General features: G+C 45.3%; 1 protein-coding gene across 1 annotated transcript in view; it reads left to right on the top strand.

The window, feature by feature from the left end:
• The first annotated feature begins 295 nt into the window (after positions 1 to 295).
• The window catches only part of Lrig3 (leucine rich repeats and immunoglobulin like domains 3), a 47,807-nt gene continuing 37,758 nt past the window's right edge, over positions 296 to 10,344 (top strand). The window contains exons 1-3 of the mRNA XM_057757660.1: positions 296 to 820; positions 6,341 to 6,412; positions 6,638 to 6,712. Of these exons, the coding sequence (XP_057613643.1) occupies positions 585 to 820; positions 6,341 to 6,412; positions 6,638 to 6,712 (383 nt within the window). The 5' untranslated portion in view covers positions 296 to 584. The remainder of the gene's footprint in view (positions 821 to 6,340; positions 6,413 to 6,637; positions 6,713 to 10,344) is intronic.

The raw sequence follows: 10,344 nt of genomic DNA, 5'->3' as shown, positions 1-10,344 counted from the left end.
TCAAGTTAACTCCACCTCTGAGCAGCAGCGGGCTCAGTCCTCCGCTGGCTCGGTTTTGCCCTTCCATTCCATCTGATCTATGGTTCCCAGGACATAGCGGAGACTTCTGGCTGCAGACGCTGGAAAATGTAACTCGGAATTTCCTACAATCTCAGCTCTACTTTCTCCTGGACGCCAGCCTCGGGGGTTGGAGCCTTGTTATTGTCACGTGGCCGCGGGCTCCAGGCGGGCCAATGGGAGAGCGCCGGCCCGCCTCCGCGCCCCGCCTCCCCGTTCGCTCGGCCGCGCCGGGACTTCGCGCTCCGCCGCCCGCCGCAGGCGGAAAAGTTTCTCTGCAGACTCTCGAGCTCTCGGTCGCCGCTCGGGCTGCTCGCACCGCGACTGGCCGTCCTTTGCTGCTGGCTCTCCCGCAGCGCGCGGGCTTGCGAGGCCTTGGGTGCCGACCCTGAGCTGCGAGGAGCACGAGGCGGGCGATCGGGGTGTCCAGCCTGGTCAGGGAGTCGGTGCTAGTCGAGGAGTGGGGGGAGGAGTTGGCACGAGGCTACGGAGCTCCGGGCCGACCGGAGGCAGCGGGGTGCGCGGCGATGGGCGCTCCCAGGCTCCGAGCGGCCGCGGCGGCGCTGGGACTGCTGCTTTGCGCTGGGCTGGGATGCGCGGGCCCTGCGGGGAGCGGAGGCCACGGGGAGCCGGGGCGGCCCTCGGAAGATGCTGCTGGGCGTCCGTGCCCAGCCGTCTGCCACTGCCTCGGGGACCTGCTAGACTGCAGCCGCCGGCGGCTGGTTCGCCTTCCTGATCCTCTCCCCGCCTGGGTCGTCCGGCTGTGAGTATCAATATTATTCCTGGGAGTTGAAGGGGACGGTCAGGCCGAAGGGTGCGGGAAGAGTGGAGTCTATCAAGGCCTGGAATCAGGGTGCAGTGTGCACTGTGTGCGCCCAGGCCGCAAGTGGAACCCTCTGGGGAACTTAAATCTCCCTCTGCGTCCGCGCAGGTGGGTGCTTGGCTCGCCACTCCAGGGCCAGTGTACCGAACGCCTGCGACCGCAGGAGCCAGTCTGCGAAATCCCCGGATTTTAAATGTTTTCTTCTGAGTTTATTATGTGGGAAACCGGCCCAACCTTAGCTTCTCAGTGGTTTAGAGTCCCTGCCTGTCCCCAGTTGCTCCATATGTACGCGCCTTTCTCCTAGAACCCCGCGCCTCAAGCTCTTGTGGTGCACTTTCTTCCCTTTTCCCTCTCCTGTGCGTAATTTCACACTAGCAGACCATCGGCCTCCCTCCTGGGCCACTTTGTAAAGTGTGTTGGTTCCGGTGAGAAGTTGGGTGCGAAGTCTGATCTGTCGGTGACCAAAGGGAGGAAGTAGGTTTTCAGAACCGACACCTCCTTCTGCAGCAGCTCTAGGAAGGTTGAGGGCCAGCGCCGAGTGTTGTTTGGCGAATTTTAAGCTGAGAGAGGTCACTGTCAACTGTTTGGAAGAACACGGAAGAAAATATTATTTACTTGAAAATGCGAGTACTTAATAAATGTCAACTCTTTGTTTCTCTCCTAACCTCTAATTTTCTTAAATTGGAGGGGGGTGTTTAAGCCATAAGCAAAATAAATAAGTAAATAAATAAAAAATAAAAAAGTTGTATGTTATATTAAAAAACAGTTAAAATAGTTGACCTGCTTTTAAAAAAATCAAATTGCACTTCATACTTAAGATTCTTAAGTGTAGGCCTGGTGGATATTCTCAGCACTTTAACAATCGTAGTAGGTCTTGACAATAGTGGCAGCAGCTTTGGTCTGGCAGCTTAAGAAATCGTGTTTTTGAAGCAGCGTGCCAGCCTAAATCCTTTCATCGGTTATAAACTGTTGACCATCAAACAAAATGCCTGGTTTAAAAAGCAGTTTAATAAGGAAATAGAATTAACGAGAATTGGATTGATATTTAATGGCTGATTATGGAATGTCTGATGTAGCAGCTTTTATTACTCGTGAAAGGGGAGATAAAGGCTTGAGCCTAAAGCAGGAAGACTTTCAATTAGTTTTGGCTAATTCCATTCAATTGCCTCTTGGGGGTGGGGTGGGGGAGGTCGCGCTGCTGCGTTCCTGCGAGCAGAATGGCCCCATTGACGACATATGGAATTGAACACATGAGTGCCTGCGGGTAAACACCTATGGGTAATAGAGGAATGAGAGAGAAAGCTAAAACGGGGCTCCCCTGGACTGCCGTTCGACACGCTTACTAAGTCTAACTTTATCCGGTAGTTTCTCAATGACAGGTGGCCCATTAAATGCTGTCAGTACACGGTATTGTGCTTTGGAACTTAGATGCATTTCAGAAAACCGTGCGGACCTGGATTGGAAGTTGAGTTGAATCGCGAAGGGGGATTCAATACCTATTTAAACGTTCTTAAAGGGAGCTGACCTAATTAGGATTTTGTTTTGCAGATAATTTGGTGGCACACTAAAAACAAATTACAGTTTATTTGGTTAGCACAGTCTTTAATTACATTTCCGCCAGTAGTAAATTGTCTCAATACAAGTCCACATTCCTTAAATGTACGTGAAAATACATTCCACTTGTATAAATAAGCACTTAGTTTCTTGTCAGGGGCCCTGCTGTGATCGCTAGTTGCCGATCGGCCTTCCCATTCTTGTACTTGGGTGACTTCTGACCATCTTTGTAGGTGTCACCAAACCATGTGGTCTTAAGTTCTTTATTGCCAGTGTTTCTTTTGTTTGTGTTCACAGCCCCAGAGGTCTGTTCTTTGCCTCAAAGAAGCTCAAAAAGCAACATGCAATTGAGTTCTCCCCCCTGTTATTTGGTGTATTGCAATAGGCGGTGTAAGATGCTGCTAGTTAAACCTTACTTAATTACAAAAGCTCTTAAGGAGAAGGCTTCCAAGATCAGGGCGCGAGGAGAGAATGTGTATTGTTAGCACAGCTTTCCTTTTTCCTCGGGAAATTCAAAGAGCAGAAGTTTGCCTTTGGAATAGTTTATGAGAAAGTTCAGGAAAGTATGCTGCCTGCTCTTTGTTTCCTTTGTTGAGTTTACAACTTATGAACATCTGTGCTGTGTGTGTGTGTGTGTGTGCACGTGCGCGTGTGTGCGCGCGAGCGTGTGTTTCTCACTTTATCCAGTTGTCATTTATTGACACAGGAGTGCCTTGTGTGTGTGGAAGGCTGAAGAGTTGGAGCTAAACAATAATAACACTGTACTCACTCCGGCTTTTAGAACAAACCTGCAGTTCTTTAATGAAAGTGGCTCTTAAAAAACGTAACTGCTTGGAGCCTTGCTCAAAAATCTTTGAGCTTCCAGAGCTCTGAACCCAAAGAGGAGGGCTTGTTAAAACGCATTAGTTAGCCAAAGGGGGAAAATTGTTTGATTGCCAACTGGAACCTCAAGTGTTATTAGATTCTAGCTGGAATTTCAGATGATGTATCTTATCACGTGGAAATGTTTGAGCTCTTAACAGGGCTGAGGCGAAAGTCCGAAAGGTAGCTTGTGCTGGCGTGACTTCTTTGGTGTTGGCCTGTTTCGAATCTTCTGGAACTGACTCCAGCTGGGGGTGGGGAGGGAGTCCTAGTCCTTAAGGTTCCCACAGCTGTTCTTCTATATTTTCCAGACCAAACCTCGAGCATAGCAGGCTGATTTATGAGTCGCTTTGGACCAGTGTTTTAAAACGGCTACAGCCTGCCTTTGTGTTTTTCGGCTCTCCATGTTTCTGCTGAGTTAGCAGCTTGGGCAGGCCTCTGTGGGGTTAAGAAGCTCCAGCTCCTCTGTCTTTGCATTTTCAAATTTCAGTTGGAAGACAGATTTTTCAAAAGCAATACGATAGCTGGAACCGAATGTCGTAAAATTAATAATTTTCACATATGCTTGCTCACTTGCTGAGACGAAGAGCAGCTGCCATACACAGAGCTTGACTTTCCCAAGGCTTTGCCCAGTGGCTTTCTGGGTAAACAGTTAATGCCTCGCCACCCATACCTTGGCCTCATCACAGCAAATCTCGTAAAAAGTCAAGTTCTCCAGGGACAATGTTCTTTGAATCTGCCCTGCTGTTGAATGGGTTCTGTCCTGGATTCAAGAAAACACTGACATTTTATATCCGGAGTCTCTCAGTGTTCCATCCATAAAAATAATATAGGGAAGATGTAGGAAATGTGGCATGTAGGAAAGAGAAAGCAATTACTTCTGAAATGTATATTACTTTAAAATCTAAATCTAGGTAAATTAAAAGTTCCATGGCTTTAAGTATTTAGCAATAAAAGTCACTTAAGAATTTCTTTTCTTTTCTTCTCCCACATTTAATGTAGTTTTAATAGTATACAGAGCTCAGGATGGAAGTGTCAGCAATAACTGAAATATGTATGACATGAAACCAGGGTCCCCAGAAAGTGCACTGGGCTGCATGCAGGCTGGTTCCCCGGTTTGAAGGTCTTTTGTTGGGGGCTGGGGTCTCACCCTATTACTGGAGGAACCTTCACTGCTCAAATCTCATTCCTCCCAGGATTCCCTGTGAAATAATCCTACAATGAGCTTTTCTTTTCTTTTAATTGAAAAGAAAACCAACTGTCTGAAATGTAAATACCAGATTCCCCCCCCCCCCCCCGCCATGCCTTCAAACACAGGAAACAATGGTGGGGTGGGGGCAGGCTCAGGCTCAGCATTCTTGAGTTAAGTAGGTCCAAATGACTGTCTGTGGAGCGAGGCTAGTGTCCCAGGTGGAAGACTCTTTTCTTGGTCCTGTTTTAAACCATGTGGGCAGTCTGTGACTGTCTGGGGGTGCTAAAGGCACACAGGTTTTGTTTGGCTGCCAACGTGAGTTGTTGGGCTCACGGCTTCCTTGATGAACTCCAGATGGACTTGGGCTGGCTGGGCTGTGAGGGGAAAGTGTCTGGCTGCAGCCAGCATGGTGAGCATGCACAGCAGTGGCTGTAATTGCAGGATTTTTATAGTTTAAAACGGAGCCAGATTCCTCCCCCCCCCCTTCATGTTATAACTCCTCCAGAACCAATCTCCTCATGTCTCTTTCTGTCTGGTAGGTCTCTAGGCAAACAGTGCTTGAATAAAATCCTTGCAAGTTCCTTTTCATTTTGGTTTAAGGCGAAACACAAAAATCAGGGCTCGCTCTCAAAACGAAAAGCGTGGAAAATGACAGGGTCCTTGATTTCAAGTTGTTGCCTAAGCAAGCAGCGACACCCTGTCTCTTGAGTGTGTGATTTCTGTGTTTCTGTTGTCTGTGGGAGGACATTCTGAGGTAGGTAGCGTGGTTCATGCTTGTCAGCAGCTAACTTTGGTTATCTAAAACTCTGGTTATTTAAACGCCTTCATTTTAAACGCTGAGGAATTAACTTAGGATCAGGCAAGCCTCTTCCAGAGGGGAGCTTCCGACCGCATTGCACGCGAACCTCCTTACCAGTGATTGTTCCCCCCATTTCATCTTCATTGTACTGCTTTGGAGGAATGTAGGTGGGATGTTGAAACATTGGTTGGATTTTGTTACTCCCACCCCCCTGAATCTTTATGCTGGGTAAACTTCTTAACCCAGAGCACTGTATGGATAGGTGTTAGTTACTTTCGGTATTTTGATGCTTATGGGAACTGTTACTAAATTTGCCTGGGCCTTTGAAGGAGAAGCACGTTTCTTTCAGCGACTAAAACGCGGTACCACCTGCCCTGCGTTATTAGATGGTTGTTGTGGTTTAAATTGTGTACTATGGGGTCCGATATTGAAATTCAAAGAGTTCTTAAATGTAGCCTTTTGAGCGTGTACATTCAGGGCACACACACGAACATACCCTGTACTAGTAATCCAGTCCCTTAACGCAGAGAAACAACTAAAATAACTAACTCCCCATGGGCGTCAACCTCTGTTCCTTTGGCTGCGGTAAGGACATGGTACTTAATACTTTGATAGTTAAAATCTTTCTTCGGAGTCCTTGTTTCAGTAACCTGCCTAATTAGCCACTTTTCATAGTCTATGATGTCATTGTATCAAGTCGAGGGTGGGGAGATAGAAGCAAGCTAAGGTTCATGAAAGGTCTGTTCACCATGTGCCAAAAAAACAGCTCTTAAAATGCCTGTGGGCTTCAAGTATTTGAATCTGACAGCCTCTTAAACGAAATTTGTCCTCAGAGTTTGTCGTTCTGAGCTTGGCATTTGGCTGCCATTTAATTCGTGGACATAGTGGTTCAATTATTTCTCTTCTTGTCACTGGTATGGAGAGAGAGAGAGAGAGAGAGAGAGAGAGAGAGAGAGAGAGAGAGAATTCAAAACCCCGCTCTGCTAGTAGGTTGTTAAGTGATATAGTAACTTTTTAAGAAATTGCTTGTAATAATACTTTTGTTTTCTTGCAGGGACCTGAGTCACAACAGATTATCTTCTATCCAGACAAGTTCCCTGAGCCACCTTCAAAACCTCCGAGAAGTGTGAGTCCCTGTTACTACTTCCTATAAGAGGGCTGCATAAAATGTCCCCCTTCTTCCCCCCACCCCAGACCATTTCAAGGGATGAACCTTTCTTTGGACGATAAGACCTTCCTTCTAACTTTTAACTTTTATCTCAGGCAATGCCTTTAAGTAATGTATAGTATTTTCCCATCTTTGGATTTCATATGGCCTAATTAGCCTTTTCTGTCCTTTTGGCATTTTTAGGAAGCTGAATAACAATGAATTGGAGACCATTCCAAGCCTGGGGCCAGTCTCAGCAAATATTAGACAGCTCTCCTTGTAAGTGACTCTCAGCTCGTCCCCGTGGATGTTTGTAAGAGCAGTGCGTACTACCTATATCAGCGGTTCTCAGCCGGTCGATCATAACCCCTCTGGGTGTTGTATATCAGATCTCCTGCATATCAGATGTTTGTAGTATGATTCATAACAGTAGCAAAATTACAATTGTGAATTAGCAATGAAATTATTTCATGGTTGGGGTTAACACAACATGAGAAACTGTATTAAAGGGTTGTAGCTTCAGGAAGGTTGAGAACCACTGATTTCTATGGACTAACATGTAGCTCTTATAAGCAGACTGACTACCCTTTCGAGGGCATAATAAGGAAGGCCTATTTAAACTAACTTGTTTCCACTTCTAAATTGCAAGGGTTTGTTTGTTTGTTTGTTTGTTTGTTTGTTTTGGTGCTGGGGTGGAGGGGAGGTGGGGTGAGTGTAACCCAGAGCTTCTTGGTTGCTAGGCAACCCATTGAACTACTACCCTCTCAAGCATCTTTACAAAAACACACTTCACTAGCTTTGCTAACCTGATTTCCAGGATTCAAAAGAAGCTGCCTTGAGTTTTGGTTACATTTTGTAGATTAGAATTTAAATTATGGTCTTGCTCAGTAGTTGTCATGGGAACCGGATGCTGTATTACATAATGTTTGTAGGTAATGCCCAGACTTCCTGTGAGGATAATGGAAATTGGTAGTATGTCATGGTGGTATCATCTTTATTTTGAGTTGTGTGTGTATATGGATTTGTGTGCATGTGAGTGAGTGCAGGTACCCTTGGAGTCCAAAAGAGGGCGCCGGATCTCTTGGACCTGTTATCAGCTGTTGGATGTGGCAGCTGGGAACCGAACTAGGGTCCTCTCAAGAGCAGAATCTGCTCTTAATCCATGAGTCATCTTGCATCACCTTATAAGTATGGCTCCCGGTGTGAGAATCAAGATTAGAAACCCCAACTGAAAATGTTTGCCAAGTTTTTACATACAACTAAAATTGTGTTGAATTTTCTGTATTTTCAGCACAGATAACATGTTTATATTCATTACTGAGGTCAGCTTTGGGAACCACCTTGTCTTTGCAGCTTTTAAAAGTAGCATCTTGTATGTTCCGGGTGTAATTTCTAAAATCAAGCGATTTCTCGTCTTGACCTTAAGTAATTAAAATTTTACTTGTCTCTAAAGTTAAAACATGTCCTCTAAACAGCTTGATTAAAAGCCAGCATTGTTCCGTTTTTTTTCTGGTAAAGGTGTTGGAAGGGTTGAAGTTATATAGTAAATTTCAGGAGAGCTGGTCAATTAATTAACGTGATCACTCTCCAATTGCTTACATCTGGTGATTTATAGTGGTTTGTTTTTACTGAAGGCACGGGTCAGCCAAGTCACCGTGCAGCCGCTGAGTCTGCTGTCTCCTGTTTGAATAAAAACTCAGTGGCATTTGATACTGATGTGGTTTTCCCAGAGAGCAGGACCAGAGAGGAATGAGCGAAAAAGCACTTGGTATTTGTCAAATAAACACTGAATTAAAACCAGAGTTTTCATATCAGTATCGGTACCCATTCTCTTCGTGTTTTATTGGCATCGAGTGTCTTGTAGCCTCGGGAGTTGTCTGACCAAGGGGGATTTTTAAATTGTCTCCTCATTCTGTTGTCTTTGTCCTGTGTTTTGGCAGATTCTGTTAACGTGTTTAAGAACCTGGCACGCTGGTGGCTGGGGGTCTGTAGCATGTGGTCTTGCTCTGGGCGGGTGGCCTAACAGCCTGCAGTTTGGCATGTCGTAGAGTCGAAGGCCTAAGAACATGCAAGGAAGTTATGAATCTCTCTTGGAACTGAATAGCAACCACCACCCCTTCAATGCCATTCCTAGCTAGCGAGCTAGAGGCTGGACAAATGGGAAAAGTTCCGAACCCTCCACATGCTGGTCTGTATGTGGTTAGCTCTCGTGAGGCTGTGCATCAAATTAGCCTCAACAATCTCGCCTCCTTTCCCTCTCATGGGTCATCGTACCTCTGGGCAGTTACTATTTTGTTCATCTCACATAATGAGAGGCCCAATTGTGGCGTAGCTTAGGAAGCCCCCCGTGGTAGTGATTTGTATGAGGAATGCCCATGAAAGATCCTGAAAACCTTGCTTCTCTGGTAGTCTCTTACTACAACTATTTTGTTTTTCTCCCGACAGCTCTTCTGGATATTGCAATATATAGTTACTATTTCTAAAGCATTAATATCCTCTGTATCATGTTGTGTAGATGGAATATTTATTTTCCTTCGTAGAGAAGCCCTTGGACGTAATCTCAGCTAAATATCAGGACTTTTTTTTTTTTTTTGGTTTTTCAAGACAGGGTTTCTCTGTAGTTTTGGAGCCTGTCCTGGAACTAGCTCTTGTAGACCAGGCTGGTCTCGAACTCACAGAGATCCGCCTGCCTCTGCCTCCCGAGTGCTGGGAATATCAGGACTTTTAAAGACATTTCTGAAATTGAAAAAAAAAAGTATTAACCCTCATGACATGACTCAGATTCCATACTTGCCTTAGCACTAGATTTAAGTTGCATTTGTCAAAGTAGTTTCTAAAACCATTTGACCTTTGCTATCAGGGTTTTTTTTTTTTTTTTTTTTTTTTTTTTTTTTTTTTTTGCTTGTTTTCTATATATTTTTGGAATAAAATATTTTTCTGGGCTATTTATATGTTATAAAAAGGAGTCTTTACATACATATAATCACAATCTTTATATAAAATCAAATTTGTGATACATATTTTCTGTGTATATCATGCATCCTAAGGATAAAGGTTGAGCACTCCAGCTTCATGCTGTTGTTTCTCCGTGCCACGGGGCCCTCCCACTTGGAGTAACTGGCTTCAGAGATGACTAACTGGTAAAATATTTGTCTCTGCCTGTAATTGTGAGAGATGGGAGCTAATGCTGGGTCACATGGCACCCCCTTGTCCAAAGAGAAGCTCAGATCAGCGATTCGAACCCTGGTAAAATATGAGCAATTTGGGATGCTGGCTGGAGAGCCTCTGAGTGTCCTCTGGCAAAGCTTGTCTCTGATAGCAGATCTTTTACAATGCAGAAGACCTGACCAGAAGGCTCAGAGCTCACTGTGCGGGGGCAAGGTATGGGCTGTGTCTCTGTCTGTGTCTTTTATTTATTGATTTTTTTTTCCTCTCTCAAATCATTGCATGGCTGTGGCAGGATAGAGTTTGTTTGTTTTTGTTTTGTCTTTTAGAAATGGAATCACCCTCGGGATGAGTGCTTCTCAAAGTAAACCCGCTGACCACACACTTCATGTGGCGTGGCATGACTTAGCCAGGCTCCATGCACTTTTGAAACCTGAAAGTTAGGGAGGTTTAACTTGTGAATCATGTGGTTAAGCAGGGCTGGTCCAGTCTTTGTCTTGATGCTGATGGCTTAAATAGTACTGCCTGACCTGTAGACATTTGCCAAGTGCCCTGGAGATGAAAAGTGTTAAATCATTGGCTGCCAGCGGTGCTTGTGGAGTTAAAATGAACATCCTCTGACCCCATTCCTAGAGAGTCCCTATTGGCAGGGTGGGGGCAGGGCCAGGAGCATCTGTTGGGACAGCCCCCTAGGTTCTGATCAGCTCCGATGTAAACGTTTTTCTGAAATGTCAGTCAGGTCAGTA

This window comes from Chionomys nivalis, chromosome 25, assembly GCF_950005125.1.
Source record: "Chionomys nivalis chromosome 25, mChiNiv1.1, whole genome shotgun sequence".
Classification (NCBI taxonomy): domain Eukaryota; kingdom Metazoa; phylum Chordata; class Mammalia; order Rodentia; family Cricetidae; genus Chionomys; species Chionomys nivalis.
Note: the sequence above shows the minus strand (reverse complement) of the source record. Positions and strands in the feature narration are given on the sequence as shown.